Source organism: Enoplosus armatus, chromosome 19 (assembly GCF_043641665.1).
Source record: "Enoplosus armatus isolate fEnoArm2 chromosome 19, fEnoArm2.hap1, whole genome shotgun sequence".
NCBI lineage: Eukaryota > Metazoa > Chordata > Actinopteri > Centrarchiformes > Enoplosidae > Enoplosus > Enoplosus armatus.
This window is the reverse complement of record NC_092198.1, coordinates 960,614-978,420: the sequence shown is the minus strand read 5'-3', so window position 1 is coordinate 978,420 and position 17,807 is coordinate 960,614. Positions and strand designations below refer to the sequence as shown.

At 42.4% G+C, this 17,807-nt stretch overlaps 1 protein-coding gene across 2 annotated transcripts; it reads left to right on the top strand.

Annotated features, from left to right (window-relative positions):
- Positions 1 to 1,971: 1,971 nt before the first annotated feature.
- LOC139302434 (protein NLRC3-like) lies at positions 1,972 to 17,677 on the top strand. Of its 2 annotated transcripts, XM_070926126.1 has the most exons (12): positions 9,387 to 9,475; positions 10,292 to 10,394; positions 10,507 to 10,641; positions 10,805 to 10,930; positions 11,187 to 11,285; positions 11,406 to 11,487; positions 11,808 to 12,036; positions 12,222 to 14,028; positions 15,748 to 15,921; positions 16,043 to 16,213; positions 16,323 to 16,369; positions 16,483 to 17,677. In XM_070926126.1, the coding sequence occupies exons 2-12, from the start codon at positions 10,306 to 10,308 to the stop codon at positions 17,043 to 17,045; spliced, it is 3,522 nt and encodes a 1,173-aa protein (XP_070782227.1). In that variant the 5' UTR covers positions 9,387 to 9,475; positions 10,292 to 10,305; the 3' UTR covers positions 17,046 to 17,677. The 2 variants fall into 2 exon arrangements, with proteins under 2 accessions (XP_070782228.1, XP_070782227.1); XM_070926127.1 differs by lacking the exons at positions 9,387 to 9,475; positions 10,507 to 10,641; positions 11,187 to 11,285 and adding an exon at positions 1,972 to 1,994 and having other exon boundaries at positions 10,269 to 10,394.
- The last annotated feature ends 130 nt before the right edge of the window (positions 17,678 to 17,807 follow it).

Sequence of the window (17,807 nt, the reverse complement as noted above, 5' to 3'; positions counted from 1 at the left end):
TACAGCGAGCAGCTGTTGGAGGGAATGACTGAGCCTTTTTAAACATGAAACTATATATTTGTGAGGAGTTTTTAAAGATTCAGCAGGAACCAATGGGCTGAGAGCTGAGAGCCACCGACAGGAAGTCAGACAGGACTGAGAGACGGACTGACATGGTTTGGGTATATTTACGGGATTTGTTGACAAGAAGAAAAATAGTAGAGTGACATAAATATCTAAATATCACCTTTAAGGGAGGTCCGCTTGCTGGCTGTCATTATGTACTGCAGAGTAAACGTTGTTCTTAAACTCTGATTTTCACCCAGATGTTTATCTTACGGATTTGTTTTTGCAGCAGTGAGAAAAATAAACATGTTGAGATCCAAACTAGAGCTGGACTAATGGACAACAGGGAGACTTCCAGGAGAAAAGTAACCTTTAGTGAACTCCAACAAACACAGTTTACATAACATCTGCCATTCAGTGGAAAGGTTTGTCCAAAGGGACTTCCAGCCAGACAACAAAAGATTTTACCTAATCTTAAACATCTTTTAGTTTCTGTAGCAGGGTTGAACAGCCTCCGAGTGTGGGATCCCCAGATATGACTGCTGTCCAAACCAAACCAATGGGCTGACAGAGACCATTATGATCATGCAAAGTCATGCTGAGCTGTTGACTTTAAAATCAGTGTTTCTTAAGCCTAGTTCTGTACTGAACTGAACGTAACAGTTTGAACCAGCCAAACAGACTGAATCAGCAGTATGAACTGTGATGCGTTCACTTCCTGTTGTACATACTGAACTGCATTGCACTTAGCTCAGGAAAAAAGTGAAGAAACCCGCCTACTTTCACCATCACTGTGCTGTGTTGGGAGTCAGACTTTCATAGACCACAGATCAACTATCAGATCAACTATCTAATCTAATCAGATCTTTCTCTAACCTTAACCATCACACATTCTTTTAAATTTCAAGATTTTTAAAAACAACTTCACGTTGAACGTTGAAATACGTTGTCGTGGACGTCGTCCAGGGTTTTCCAGGATCATCCAATGTCAACGTTCTTGGACAAAACTCAGCTCTTTCAAATGGAGACAAGCAGAACAGAGGAGTCCAACAGGGTTTTGGTTAACTCAGTTCAGGGTGTACTCATCCTGCATTGACACACAGTAAATGTGTCAAAGATATAACAGCGGAAGTGAAGCTAACAGAGTGACATAAAGGTTAACAAAAGGGAGAAAGTAAAATAAGTGATTTTGCAGAAATGAGCAGACAGAAGCTGCAGACTGTTGATGGAGGATGAAGAGCAGAGGAAGGCTGCCAGATGAAAGGGTCATATCACCGGCCACAAAGTGGAAATGGGAGCCAGATGTGTTTCTGTTTGATTATGACAACAATGCAATCACTCTGAAATGATTCGTCACAACTGGACTCACTTCTGAATCCGGCCTGACTGCTCGTCCCAGAAACCGGAGTTCAAAGGTGTGACACAATGATGCGTCTTGCAAACAATAAAGACGAAGCCGTGGTTTTATTTTAAGGTATATCCTTGTTTTGACATAAATGTAGTGCTGTTTAGCCACCGGCATCTGCTGGCAGTTCTCCCTGTGGTCTAGTTAACGCCACCGCTAATCCAGCGGCGGATCCCCCTCCAACCTGCAGAGCCGTCTCAGCGGTCACACTGGCACCAGATGGATCAGCAGCAGGATGATTCACTGCAGCTCCACAGCAGTAAAAGAGTCTACTAAGAGCAGTAAACATATTTCCCAAAATGTCAAACTTCTACAAATATCAACTCGTGATGAAACATTTGGTTTCATTGAAGAGGAAAAAATATGAATTTCTGCTCCTTCAAAGGGTCAAAAAGACCGGAAGACGAAGGACAGTTGTTGACATGTTGAAATGGCTTCATCTGCAGGGTAAATTACAAATTCGTTCCAGGAGGGCTTTGAACATCACACCGAAGTCAACAAGGAACGTGTCACTGAGTTAGATGAGTTCAGTGAGTTCAATGAGGTGTGAATATGAAACACTGACTCTTCAGGTTTCTGTCTTCCAGCCACGTGGTTCCTTATGGATTTGGTTCAGTCCGCCTCAGGAGGGACCTCAGCCGCTGCCTCTGCTCAGACACCCAGGACGCCGAGTGTTTGAGCTTCTGCTCCGTCCAGACACAAGCAGAGTGAGGACACACACGCACACAACCTTGTACTTCTATACTTGTGAGGACCCTCATTGACATAATGCATTCCCTAGCCCTAACCTAAACCTAATTCTAACCTGAACCTTAAAACCAAGTCAGAACCATCAAACAGCTCTTTGAAGGTCTGTCCGGCCAAAATGTCCTCACTTTCCAAAAATGTCCTCACTCCCAAGGTCTAAAACTGAAACTGGTTCTCACAAAGATAGCTGTACAAGTACAAACACACACACACACACACAACGCTGATTAATTAAACACACTCATTCTGTGTTTCATCCCATCTCTTCTCCTCAGAGGAAAAACTGCTGACCAACGATTGAAGAGATACAGAGCTGCATTCTGGGAAAAAAGGAGCCGACACGCACTCAAACTCCAGACCTGAGAGGGCGGAGCCACGGCGCTAACGAGGTCCTTCATAAATAACACAAATGGACCTTTAGTTTGTCTTTGTGCCTGATGACAGTTCAGACACGTACAGTGTGTGTGTATTACGTACCTTTTAATGATGGTGAAGTATTAGAATAGGAACGCCGACCACCGACAGGCTGATGACACGCAGGGAGGGAGTCGAACCTGTGACCTTTCTGTTACCGGACGATCGCAGCTGATTTGTAGTAAGTGAGGCTGCTGCCAGAGGTTTCACAGCTCTGAGGAGAAAGAAAGAAACGTACAACTTTCTGGTGTTTAAATTCTAAATTCTTCCTGTAAAGTGTCAGCGCTGTTGTTGTGGGCTGAAAACCTCACATCTCCAGGTTGTAACTAACTTCTTTTTACTTGTTTTGACACATTTTTACATTTCTTTGAGTCAGTTTGAAAGGTTTTTATGAAGACTGGTGAAATACAGATCAGGGCTTATGACCTATACTGCAGCCAGCCACCAGGGGGCGATCGAGAGGTTTTGGCTTCACTTTTGGGGAGCTGTCCTGTCGGCCATCTTCATTTACATGTTATTTTTAAGTGTTTGCGTGGACATTTTAAAATCTCTGACATGTTCGAGTGTTACGGCCACAGATTTGAAGAATAAAGTGATAAAGTGATTCTAGAGCCGTGACGTATGTTATGATTAAGGTAGATGTGAATATTTTAGCATCTCCTGACATTATTGTTACTGACTCTAAACTCACTTTATTCTCAATATTTTAAGTTTCTTTTTTTTCCACATAATTTCAACTTCATCTTTTAATAATAATTTTTCTCTCAAAACAGTAAAACTTCCTGTGTACTCTGTCGTCAAAGAATAAGCTATTTTGAACATTGTGAAACACATAATCCTGCTTGCAGCTGTGCAGAGACAACAGGAACTTGTTCACTGTGATTGATCCTCAGTAGGTTTCATGAAAGTAGCCATGAGGCTGAACATGGAAGCAGCTGCTGAACTCGAAGAGCGAGTTATGATCAGTGAGCTGAAGCAGCACGATTAAACATTATGTCACGTTTGAACTGGAGTTATGAGGTTTTCACATAACAAGAGTGTCCTGTGGTGGTCGGTCAGTCGCCCTGTTCTTTGTCTGAATGTGAATAATAATAATATTAATAATAATATATCCGTCTCAGTTTTACAGTTTGTGTTTTGGACAATCTTTTGATTTTCATAAGAACGCATGCAGTTTAATTATTAATTCATTATTATTATTATTATTATTATTATTATTATAAGCAGAGTGGTTCTTTTATTTATGCCTTATTGATAACTTTACTTATTCCTCCAACATGTCAGCGTATCCCTGATATTTATTCACTGTACACTGACGTATACTCCCGACGTGTGCATGTGGAATATAACCAGAGTACCGTGTAAACGCGCCGGCCTCTCGTCTGTCTTCGGAGGCGGGAGAGGCCAGCTGGTGACTCGACCTTTGGCAGAAGGTGACCTGCTGATGACCTGAGGAGCTGAGCTGTGACCATATAACCAGTCTGCAGGTTATACAGCCGCTTTACAACCGTCATAAAGCCGCGACACCTCGGCTCCCTCTCACTTTTTTTGCAGTAAAAAATATTTTTTCTTCAGGCAAAAAAAGAGAAGAATGTATTGAACTGTGAGGCCTGGCGACACTTTACAACCTGATTATAGATCCGATCATATTAAGTCTTCTAGATCTGATGATACTGAGGCTTTTTATCTTCTGCAGAACCAGGACTCATTCATTAGTATGAAACTATTAGAACTCCTGACAGGAAGTGGTGGCAAAGCCTGATGGGAGTCGAAGTTGGCTAACGCAGATTCACCAACAAGTCCTTCAACATGGACTCTCTCTGTTGGAATAGCGCCCCTTGTGGATGAAAGTGGAAGTTTACTGAACTTACTGAAAACAGTTGATATTTTGCAAAGTAGAAAGTGACACTATCGAGAATGAAAATCTAAAAGAAAACTTTATTAGGATCCCGGCAGGGGACGAATCAGTTTAGCAATGCATGCTAACAGATTGCTAAACTGCACACATGGTTTAGTGGGCCATTTTGAAGTCTGCATCTGGCCTTCAGAATAAAAGCGGGGAACAATAATTGAGCAGTTTCTAAGTCATGTAATGGATCATTTAACAGTCAGCTAGATGAAACACAGACTAATAAAAGAAAAGATATCTCACGAGCTTCACTTAAGAGACTTTACCGTCACATACAAACTCTTAAGCATGTCCCGATCCAGATATTTGCTATCTGCCAATAACGAGGGCGAAGCAACACTTTAATTTGTCTAAATACAAAACGTTCTCACCAAACACCCACGTTTAACGTTACACCTAAATGTATGAACTAATGAAACATCAGTAATATAACTAGATTGTCTTTAGAGTCTCTTCAGTAAGTGTCCTCAGTACTTCCTGCTGTTCTCCATCATCAGCTAACGTCACATGATGCGTGATTGATCACCACAGACGGACTCAGTTTATCTCAGAGGTCAGAGGTCACAGTGAGCTGATAAATGTTGACTGAGGGCTTTGAACTCGGCCCCCCTTTGAATAAATGTTTGTGAGGCCTCGTTTCCTCCGACTGTTTTATTTTGAAGTCCTGAGCTCAAAGTCACGATAATCAATCTCTCACGTTTCTCTTTCATTCACTCAACGATGGAAAGCGCTGAACTGTAACGAAGGCTGTAAACAGATCAGTGAAGTAGTTCATTAACGAAACATTCAAAGAGTTTTGTTCCAAAATGCAGCAGTGAAACTTCATCAGTAAAAACACAGAGCAGCAGATAACTCTCCGTCACATATATGATATTTTATTAATATATATATGCAGCGGTTCATTGCTAGCTAAGGAACAGAACTCTTGGTTTCATTTTGTCCTGATGTTTACGTCTTCAGCCTCATGAGGACAAACCAAAGTCCATCTGTAAAATAGCTTTTGTAGGATGTTCTGAACGCAAGCCTTTTCAAATGTATAGCATCATATGTTGATTATTTTAATGCAGGATATTTATTTTGTTAAAGATTTTTAACTACTCTAACTCATTAAAAACAACCTTTGAATTCTGCCTAATTGTTGTGATTTTAAACACATCCACTAATCTGAGTTTCTGGAACATGTTTAAACAAACCTGATGAATAGTTTGGCTCCGACATAAAGAGCAGACTGGAGTGAATGTTTTCTTCATGATATACTGTGGTAGACGGTTTCAAGGTGATCCGACGGGACACCCTTGAAACTGCCACACATCTCTATTATCAGAGAAATTACAGGCTGACATCGATCATGCTTCAGCCTGCAGCTGAGCTTGGACTAACTTGTGTTTGCCTCTAAAAACGTAAATGAACATGAGTGTTGGAAGCAGAGTCGGCGTGCAGGCGTGTCTGTGATGTGCTGGACAGGATCCTGCTGCTGGTGTTCAACTGAGAGACAACTTCACACCTTCTGCAGAAGGTTGTGGATTTAAGTATCTGTAGGTCTGTCTGTGAGTCTGTCTGTGAGTCTGTCTGTCTGTCTGTCTGTCTGTCTGAGTCTGTCAGTCTGTCTGTCTGTCAGTCTGTCTGTCTGTCAGTGAGTCTGTCAGTCTGTCTGTCAGTCTGTCTGTCAGTCTGTCTGTCTGAGTCTGTCAGTCTGTCTGTCTGTCAGTCTGTCAGTGAGTCTGTCAGTCAGTCTGTCAGTGAGTCTGTCTGTCAGTCAGTCTGTCAGTGAGTCTGTCAGTCTGTCAGTGAGTCTGTCTGTCTGTCTGTCAGTGAGTCTGTCAGTCTGTCAGTGAGTCAGTCTGTCTGTCTGTCAGTGGGTCTGTCTGTCTGTCTGTCTGTCAGTCTGTGAGTCTGTCTGTCTGTCTGGCAGTCTGTTAGTGAGTCTGTCTGTCTGTCTGTCTGTCAGTCTGTCAGTGAGTCTGTCTGTCTGTCTGTCAGTCAGTCAGTCAGTCTGTCTGTCTGTCTGTCAGTGAGTCAGTCTGTCTGTCAGTCAGTCTGTCAGTGAGTCTGTCTATCTGTCTGTCTGTCTGTCAGTGAGTCTGTCAGTGAGTCTGTCTGTCTGTCTGTCAGTCTGTCAGTGAGTTGTTCTACAGGGTTAGGGTTAGCCTAACTTAGGGTTAGCCTAACTTAGGCTAACCCTAAGTTAGGCTAACCCTAACATTTGGAACATTTTATTTTTATTTTGATCTTTTTTCAGTGAAACAATGAATCTTTAGTTAATCAACGTTTATTCATCTGTCTTGATCATCGATTAATCACTTATCAACATTTGTCACTGTAGTTCCAGCTTCTCCGTCTGAAAATAATTATTATATATAATATATAAATGAATCGATATTGAAATGATTCATTAGTTATGGCACTATTAAAGCTTTTGTTATAATAATATAATATAATTTAATAGGACTGAATCATTAGTCTGTAATGATTAGTACAACAGGTCAACGTTATTTGATATTTGTGGTCGTAATTCTTTACATCCATGGATGTCACAGGTTCCAACATGCAGCACCAGCCGATGGACTGAACCTGTGACCCTGCAGGAGAAGGTGGTTCTGTTTCCTCTTCAAGCAGGTCTGAGTTCAGGGGCGCTTCACAGGGGAGGATCCACTTTTATCGGCCCATTATTTATCAGAAACCGGTGTGACGTAACTCCTCCAACGTCTACCTGGAGACGAAACAACAAGCAAACAGAGTCTGAATGAGCCCAGCTCATGTTTGTTGTCCACATGTTGCGAAGCTTCAGAGTATCCTGACGCTGTAAAACTCCAGAAAAACATCTGTTTGTGTTGAAATTTGAAATGCAAACTTCAAATGTAACCTCGTATCGCTGTGCCAGCTCTAAATTCCCTCCAGGTTCACAGAATGGGATGAATTAGCCATCAGACAAGAAGCCGTGATGTTGGTTCAAGAAAAAAGCATCTTCTGGAACAATATGGCCGCCATGTTGTTGACAGCAGCGCCTGCTGCGTCAAGATGAGACGAAACAGTCAAAGAAGAAAACGCTCAAAAACACTGAGCAGAGTTTCATCAAACCAGATCTGTAATCAATAAACTATTTACAGCCTCCTCTGTACAATTATACACCTGTAACTATATTTCATAATGAAAAACAACCAAACAAGAAGAAACTTAAAGGCACAATTCACATATAGATCAATGATAAATAAATAATAAATGAATACGATTAGAAGCTGCCCTCAAACTCATTGGCTGGTCAATAACACAGTCAGACATGTTAAACAATACTTCAGTAGTAAAACTGATTACATTTCTCGACATGCGTCTGACTTCTGTGTGTTTTCACTTAACTTCTTTTCAAAACTCACATCATTTATTTCAAGGCCTCATAAATGTCAGACTGAATGTGACACACAAGAATTATAAAAGCTGATGTTTTTCAATACACCGTGAGGACGAGAACGTTTCAGGGGAATCGGACAGAATGTTTTGCATATTAAAAAGACAGAAGACGACTCTTCCTTCTTGTTATTTCGACTCACCGGGAATCGATTGTGACACTTTTACTTCAAACAGAACTTTAACTTGTAATAAAGTATTTCTACATCGTTAAACTGCTGCTTGTTTCTCTCCTAACATTAATATTAAATATTCATATATATATTTATATCTATTTAAATTTTAATAATTCAGTAACACTATCAGTAAAGCGCTCTTAAGACTGAGGATTTCTCTGCACATCTGGAGAAATAAATCGCCTCCCATTAAATACGATGAGTGATGATAATCAAGTTTCCGTATTATGACTTCTGAAAATAAAGAGCATGTTTGGCACCAAGTTTAATGACTTTTACTCTGAAGGAAACGTCTGTCATCATCGGAATGATTGGAAATGATCTCCCTCCACGTGAACATTTAAAGAACAGAAGAACTAAATGATGATGGAGGCGTGCAGCAGAATGATCGGGTTCCTTTACAACACCGCCCCCTGGTGGAAGACGTGCATCACAGCGTGGACGCATGGCTGCTGTGAGAAGTCAGAAAGCTCTTTCATTTACTGAAGTGAGACCGTAACCAGCACATCACTGATCAAAGCAACAAGAGATGTCAGACACTCTCACATACTGTAGCTTCAGGTCTCGTTGCAGGACTCTCGTCCTCTTTTAATAAAGCTGTTAAAGGATGTGGTGGAGCAGAAAAGACTTTGTTTATTCTCCATTTATGTTTATGTTGATTGTCAATGTATAAAATTTGATACTATCACTATATTATGCAACTAACTTTATCTATATTATCTATATCTTGTGGTACATACGTTCTGGGCACATGTGTGTCTTGAGTTCATGAGTGTCTTCAGTGTGCATTAGTTCCAGAGTCCAGAAGCTCACATGACCTGGACTTTGGAACACATCGTGTACTTTTTCAGTTCTGTGTGACCTTTCTTTGATTCCTGTCCTCAGATTTAACAGTGATATTATAGTATGCATTCATACCAACATTTCTCAACAGAATATGTGTAATATTATGGAGAGTTTTAGACGTGAAGGAGCACCTAACTCTTTATTAATCATTTACAAACGGTTCCGGCACCTCTTTTCAATAGACAGTCTGAAGCTTACACATCAATTATACTTAAGTTTGATCCATATTGCTTCATCACATCTCTGAGCTGGTCTTCAGTTCACTGGATGGTCAGTTAGCACCATCTCCTGGACAGACAGTAGAACTACATCACCGGATCTGTGACTTCTCTGTTTCTGTCTCAGGTTGGACTGGTTCTGACGTCACGCTGGTGTTTTTTCAGACTTGGTCTCTGAAGTTATGAGGGTGTGACGGCGTCCTCAGATCAACAGACTCCAGGACTGAAGAGGAAGAAACCAGCAGCGCCTTCTGTTTCCTGGACACATGAAGGTGAACAGTGTCTGTCAGTTGACCTGAAGTCAGTTCAGCAGGTGAGAATCCCACCAGAGGAATCTGTAAATGTCTGATGTTTCTTGATGGTGATTGGCTGTTTCAAAATAGCTGTTTGGTGCTTGTCAGAGAATATTATTGAATATTCTTAAGAATTCTTTTATTTTTTAACTGACAATTTGACTTTTTACTGCAGTTGCGCTGCAAAACATATTCATCATTTCAAGTGAGCAGCCTTTTATCTCTTTACACTAAGTTGATAATGAGCGTTCAGTGGATCTAATGAAACTGACTGTGGGATGTTCCACTGCAGTGTTGTCCACAATCAACCGGTTGGTCGAATCTCAGCTCACATCTCTGCTGAAAAATGCTGAGAATGTCAGAACTGGTTTCACCGCTTGTGTTTTGGTGTGATGCTACGTTGCATTTTAGAATACTTATAGTAATACTAATACATATTTAGGGGGTGTGTGTTACACCAAATGTAGAGATTGTAAATATATATACATATTTTGGTTTGGGTCAAATACCAAATTCAACAAACACATTTTATGAGCACCATATCACATTTGGGGATGAAAACAGATGCTTTTTTGTACCCACTTTGCAATATAATATATAATGCTAATATAGAATATTTAAATGTTGGGATTAACATGAATAACATTTGGGAACATTTAATATATATTGAATTCAATTCTTAAAGCTATAGCACCCCGATATTTGCTCAAATAAATCCTGATTGCAGCTCTAGAAAGCGTCCTCTGTGTCGTGTTAGTGACAGTAATGAGAAGGAATGTGTCCTGTGATGTAAAGCTTGTTGTAATGAATGAGCATGTTGCTGTGTTTGTGTGAAGGTGGGGGCTCTGCTATGGATCAGTGTGAGGAGACGGAGGAGGGAGTCCCTCCCTCTAAAACCGCTCTGTATGGAGACCAGGACAGCCAGACCAGAGCTCAGAGGTGACATGAGGATCTCTAACTGTCCGTGACTCTTCTCCATGTCAGAGCTCAGCTCTCAGATCACTCTAACATCATTATTCCCACTCAAAGCTCTGTGTGTGTTGTGTTGAAGGCAAGAGCAGCAGAGACCAGACTTTGCTGGACCTGGACCTGGACCTGGACCTGGACCCAGCTGTGTGTCCATCAAGAGTAACCGGTCTATGGAACTTCCTCTTGTTTTCAAAGGACAATGTTCTTCTGAAACACAGTAAGTCAACATGTTACTAGATTCTAATTCCACTGGTCTCTGGTCTGTCAAACAGACGTTTATATTGACAAAGCAAGTGTGTCATTAACAACAATAGTAAGGAATAGAATAGAAAGGTTCATGAGCATTTCCCCTCATATTTCATATGTGTGTTGTGTTGAAGCCCAGAGCAGCAGAGACCAGACTGTCCTGGACCTGGACTTGGATCCAGCTGTATGTCCATGAAGAGCAACCAATCTATGGGTCGATTCATTGACATCAAAGATGGACAGCACTCTGCTGATCCAGGGTAAGAATTTAGAGCAGAGTGTGACTGAGGTATGGAGCCACGTTATGATTTCAAAGGATTTTAAATTGTCCTGTTATGACACTGAATATTTTTCTCCTGTGTTGGTCGACCAGTCCCCAAAGACACCTCTGTTTAACTTAACTCTGATCGTCTCTGCATGTTGTTGTTTTGGCTTTTCCATCTAAGAGAGCTTGAACTGGGTTGGGAATTCTAACTGTTAAATGTTCTCTATTTTGTCAACTTGTTCTTTCTATAGACCAGACTCATCTGGACTCAGTAATGTATCTATGAAGAGTTCCCAGTCTATTGGTCGGTTCATTAACTTCAAAGCTGGACAGCAGTCTGCTGATCAACAGTAAGAGTTTATTTATTTAAACGGTGTTACATCTTGGTCTAATGCTTCATACTGTGTTGTGTTTCTACTGGTAATTACTGTCATAGACAACAACACCTGAACCTAATAATTCCTCCACAGAGTTAAGCAGGAGGGCTCAGAGGTCTCCATTGATCAATCTGCCATTGATCCATCCATTGAAGACCTGGAGTCCATATTTTTGGTGTGTAAATGTACCAGCAGAGCTACTACTGCTAACTACGACACATAGAATCTAAACTCTTAAAGGTTCTATATGGAGTTTTCAGAAAGTCATTGTTATTAATGAAACCGGTGGCTGTCCACTTCTTTTATTCAGTCTATGGTCACGACCTATAGTTCATCGCAGGCTGAAAACCCACCATTTCAGACTGCACCTGAACACCCCAAACTGACACTTGCAATGTAATGAATTTTTAGCTGTTTATTTAATTTTTGATGACATCTAGCTCTTGTTCCTGGTACGCTTTGGATAAAATTGAATGAAATATTATTCTGTTCCAGCTCCTTGAGAAGAACATTGTCCGTTTTGTGAAGAACGAGCTGAAGAAGTTTAAGAGAGTTCTGAGTCCAGATTACGCAAAGTGGTCAGGCAGTCAGATTGAAGATGAGGAGGTGGTGGGTGGTGATGATGAAGACCAGAAGAGGAGCAGCAGAGAGGCATTTCTGAAGATTACACTGAATTTCCTGAAGAAAATGAAGAATGAGGAGCTGGCTGACCGTCTGCAGAGCAGTAAGAGGATTTTAACTGCCTTAACACAATGGAAAGAGGTATTGGGGGCAGCAGGAGTGAGTTTATATTTCTATTTGAATATTTTTGGGCAAAAATGGGAAAATATATTAAAATTCTAATGAAAGTTAACATTCATGGGATTTTCAGTAGCATCCACTCATTCATTTAAATTGTTGTTTTTTCAGAAACTCTAGCTACACTCTGCCAGTGTAAACTCAAGTCTACTCTGAAGGAGACTTTTCAGTGTGTGTTTGAGGGGATTGCTAAAGCAGGAAACCCAACCCTTCTGAATCAGATCTTCACAGAGCTCTCCATCACAGAGGGAGGGACTGGAGAGGTTATTGATGAACACGAGGTCAGACTGATTGATCCAGAATCCAGGAAACCAGAAAGACCAGAAACAACAATCAGACGAAAAGACATCTTTAAAGCTGGAAGAGAGGAACCAATCAGAACAGTGATGACAAAGGGAGTGGCTGGCATTGGGAAAACAGTCTTAACACAGAAGTTCACTCTGGACTGGGCTGAATACAAAGCCAACCAGCACATACAGTTCACATTTCCATTCACCTTCAGACAGCTGAATGTGCTGAAAGAGAAGAAGTTCAGTTTGGTGGAACTTATTCATCACTTCTTTACTGAAACCAAAGAGGCAGGAATCTGCAGGTTTGAAGAGTTCCAGGTTTTGTTCATCTTTGACGGTCTGGATGAGTGTCGACTTCCTCTGGACTTCCACAACAATGAGGTCCTGACTGATGTTACAGAGTCCACCTCAGTGGATGTGCTGCTGACGAACCTCATCAGGGGGAACCTGCTTCCCTCTGCTCGCGTCTGGATAACCACAAGACCTGCAGCGGCCAATCAGATCCCTCCTGAGTGTGTTGACATGGTGACAGAGGTCAGAGGGTTCACTGGGCCACAGAAGGAGGAGTACTTCAGGAAGAGGTTCAGAGACGAGGAGCTGACTAGGGGAATTATGTCCCACATTAAGAAATCACGAAGTCTACGCGTCATGTGCCACATCCCAGTCTTCTGCTGGATCACTGCTACAGTTCTGGAGGACGTGTTGAAGACCAGAGAGGGAGGAAAGCTGCCCAAGACCCTGACTGAGATGTACATCTACTTCCTGGTGGTTCAGTCCAAAATGAAGAACATCAAGTATGATGGAGGAGCAGAGACAGATCCAACCTGGAATCCAGAGAGCAGGAAGATGATTGTGTCTCTGGGAAAACTGGCTTTTGAGCAGCTGCAGAAAGGCAACCTGATCTTCTATGAATCCGACCTGACAGAGTGTGGCATCGATATCAGAGCAGCCTCAGTGTACTCAGGAGTGTTCACAGAGATCTTTAAAGAGGAGAGAGGACTGTACCAGGACAAGGTGTTCAGCTTCGTCCATCTGAGCGTTCAGGAGTTTCTGGCTGCTCTTCATGTCCATCTAACATTCATCGACTCTGGTGTCAATCTGCTGTCAGAAGCACAATCAACATCATGGTGGTCTAAAATATTTAGAAGAAAACCTAAGCTAACACATCTGTACCATCGTGCTGTGGACAAGGCCTTACAGAGTCCAAATGGTCACCTGGACATGTTCCTCCGCTTCGTCATGGGTCTTTCACTGGAGTCCAGTCAGACTCTCCTCCAAGGCCTACTGACACAGACCGAAAGCAGCTCAGAGACCAGACAAACTACAGACAAAACAGTTGAATACATCAAGAAGATGATCCGGGATAATCCCTCTCCTGAGAGAAGCATCAATCTCTTCCATTGTTTGAATGAGCTGAAGCATCGTTCTCTAGTGGAGGAGATCCAACAGTCCCTGAGATCAGGAAGTCTCTCCACAGATAAACTCTCTCCTGCTCAGTGGTCAGCTCTGGTCTTCATCTTACTGTCATCAGAAAAAGATCTGGACATGTTTGACCTGAAGAAATACTCTGCTTCAGAGGAGGCTCTTCTAAGGCTGCTGCCAGTGGTCAAAGCCTCCAACAAAGCTCTGTAGGTGGATATTGTACATACCTGCATACACTAACAACATCTGGCAAGACAGCAAAACCCTTTACTGTTTGACATTAGTACTGGCTTTTGGTTGAGTCCAGTGTTTGGCTGCAATTTTATAGTCAGTATAATTTCAGGTTGTGAAATTTTTCATATAAAGATATGCAGAAAAAAGTAAAATCTGTATGTACTGTATCCTGTCCTGTGCTCTGTGATTGGGGCTAGTAGCTCTGTTACTCCACAGTCTTCACTTATTTCCATTCCCGTCTTTTACCTATTACCTTCATTCACTTTGAAGGTAATAGGTTGTGATTTATCTCCCAAGCACGAAGGTTAGTCCACACTTATAATTTTATATACTGCCCAACAATCATCAGTTTCGACAAAAAACTTTCCAGTTACTTCTCTTCTTACTGTTTTATTTTTATGAAGAAATGAGACATAAGTAAGCAAGGGTTGTTGCGATGTAAACAATTTGAAAAACTGACTCTGCAGTCCTGACTTCAGTGGGGAGCTCATTCCACCAGCACAAAAAGTCTTGACTGAGATGAACCACAGGTTCCTCTGAGTGATGATCATGCCAGGGGGGAAGGGTTTGACCATCGCTTGGAAGTAGGAGGGAGCAGTTCCCTTGCCTGCCCTATAGGCCAGCATCAGAATTTTGAACCAAATGCAAGCATTAATAGGGAGCCAGTGTAGTGAGCGGAGAAGCAGAGTGGTAAGGGAAAACCTGGGAAGGTTGAATATCAGCCGGGCAGCAGTATTCTGGATTAGATGCAGAGGTCTGAAGTGTGGGCTCCAGCAGTTGCAGTGGTCCAGGCAGGAGACGACAAACACCTGAATGAGCATCTGGGTCGTCTCCCTGGTGAGATCTTCCTGATGTTGTGAGGGAGGAATCAACAAGACTGAGATAATGCTGTGAGGGGACCCTTTCCCCTGGAGGAAAAGAAGCTCTGTTTTCCTCTATTTTTCTATTATCCTTTCAGTGTTGCATGCCTCCAGCTGAGTGTCAGATGAGGGGAATGACAAGAATAGCTGGGTGTCATCTGCATAGCAGTGGTAGGAAATGCCATGGCCATGCAAGTGTATGACAGCGTTCTTGGGTAGAGGGATAAGAGGAGAGGGCCCAGGGCAGAGCCTTGTGGAGCTTGTGTTGTCAGGTTGCAAGTGCTGACAAGGGAAACTGACCCACTGAAAAGGTTTCAGGTCCTTCACAAAGACAGTCCAGTACTGGCTCAGCATGTCTGCTGACACAGCACCAATCCACCTGCCAATCTTACACTCCAACTTAGGGCCAGTGCACTCGTATCCTCTCGTTCAGCGAGTTCCAAGATGTGGCCTGACCACATTGTGAGATGTCCCAGACACAATGTCTGTTTTCAAACATGTTTGAACTCTGAGATTTTGAGAGTCTTGTAGTCTGCACTTGCCCTAACCATCACTCGTGAGTAAGACCCCAAGAAAATTGAAGCTCTTCACTTAAGGTACTAATTCACAGTTTTCCACCAAAGTACTATGGCCTCAGACTTCGAGTTGCTGACCCTTGTCCCCACCACTTCACACTCTGCAAACTGGTTTGATGAAGCCAGCAAAACCCTCTCATCTGTAAAAAGTAGAGATGCAATCCTGAGGCCACCATTCCAGACCTTGGCTGCACCTAGAGGTAGTTTTTGGCAAAAATGTCAGATTTGGTGTAACAAATACCTTTTTTTTCCTCAGCCTGAGTGACTCTAACCTGTCACTGAGAGGCTGTGACGCTCTGGCCTCAGTTCTCAGCTCCCAGTCCTCTAGTCTGAGAGAGCTGGACCTGAGCAACAATGACCTGCGGGATTCAGGTATGAAGCTGCTGTCTGATGGACTGAAGAGTCCGTACTGTACACTGGAAACTCTCAGGTGAGGATACAACTGTTTCCTAAAGAGCTTTCATTTTAAATGCTGCTTTACATTAAGGCAAATATCAATGTTGATATCCAAAATCATATTATTTTCTTGCTTCCATCTTTTGGGCTGTCAGGCTGTCAGGCTGTCTGATCACAGAGGAAGGCTGTGCTTCTCTGGCCTCAGCTCTGAAGTCCAACCCCTTCCATCTGAGAGAGCTGGACCTGAGCTACAATCATCCAGGAGACTCAGTGAAGCTGCTGTCTGCTGGACTGGATGATCCACAGTGTAGACTGGACACTCTCAGGTATGGACAGCAAGAGCTTGCAGACTGTTGGATGGAAACATTAAGGTCATTCAATGCTATTGCATACATAATCAAAGATATGGTGATCTGACTGTGTTTCGTAATCCAGGGTGGACCATAGTGGAGAGCAGTGGCTGAAACCTGGTCTCTGGAAGTGTGAGTGATGATTGATCAATTATCAAAATATTTGCTGATTATTTTTCTGTTGATCAACTAATTGATTATTCGATTAATGTTCCAGCTCTACTGTGTCTTCCTCTTTCCATCAGATGCCTGTGAACTCACACTGGACCCAAACACAGCACACAGAAACCTAATGCTGTCTGACAACAACAGAGAGGTGGTAGTAAGAGGCGAGCAGCCATGTCCCGATCATCCAGACAGATTTGAAGACTACTGTCAGCTGCTGTGTACAAATGGTCTGACTGGTCGCTGTTACTGGGAGGTGGAGTTGACAGGAAAGGTTCATATTGCTGTGACCTACATAGGAATCGAAAGGAAAGGATACAGCACTGACTGCTGGTTTGGAGGGAATGATCAGTCCTGGAGTCTGAGCCGCTCCAATGATCGTTACTCTGTGTTTCACGATCTCAGGGAAACAGTAATTCCTCTGTCCTCGTCCTCTGTCTCTAACAGAGTAGCAGTGTATGTGGACTGTCCTGCTGGCACTCTGTCCTTCTACAGTGTCTCCCCTGACACACTGATCCACCTCCACACCTTCAACACCACTTTCACTGAACCTGTGTATCCTGGGTTTAGGTTCTGGCCTGGACTGGACTCCTCAGTTTCTCTGTGTGAGCTGTCGGAGGGAGAATCTCACAGTTCTGACTGAAGACAGCTGCTGACGAGGCGTTCAGACAGAAAACTGTAGTTTTTGTGCTCTAAATGCAAGTGGCTGTGTTGGTGTGAGCTTGTTGCTGAAACCTGTAATAACTAATTTGTTGTCCACTTGGGGGCAGCCGAAACCAGCTGTGAACACAACACTGTCGTGTTACCTGCTTGTTCATGCATCCAGCAGAAATGTAGCTAGATTATCCTGCATTTGGAGTCGTGTTTCTGGCCACTTGGTGATTGTGAAGTCCAATATTCACTAACCCTTCTCTTTCAATAAACGTTGACACTACCAACCTAAAACCTATGATTTTAGAAACAGCAGCTGTTCGTTACGTACTTCACGTTTCTGCCTTTTAGATTGTGTCATGTACTGTGTTCTTCCTGTGGATGATTGGCATGTCATAGATTACATCTTCTCACAGATCACCAGATATTTCCAGACAGACAGAAAACAAATTATTTTATTTCAATTGCTCCAGTACGCCAAGGAAAGTTTAGCTTGAATCTGTTGAATACCTGAATCTAATCTGAAATGTATGTGTGTTAATTATTGTGACTTATGTAAGATAAGATGTGACTGTATATCCAGTGCTTTATGTTGTGGTTTTGCTACTTTTTCTTAATAAAGGATCTAAAGACTTTTGCAGGAAGATTTTATGAAAACTAAACATCTTTTAAACATGATGATTGTGTAGGTGCTGCAAACTGGCGCCAATCCTCTACTTTCTCTTCCCTCCATTATTGTTCATCCGGGTCACGA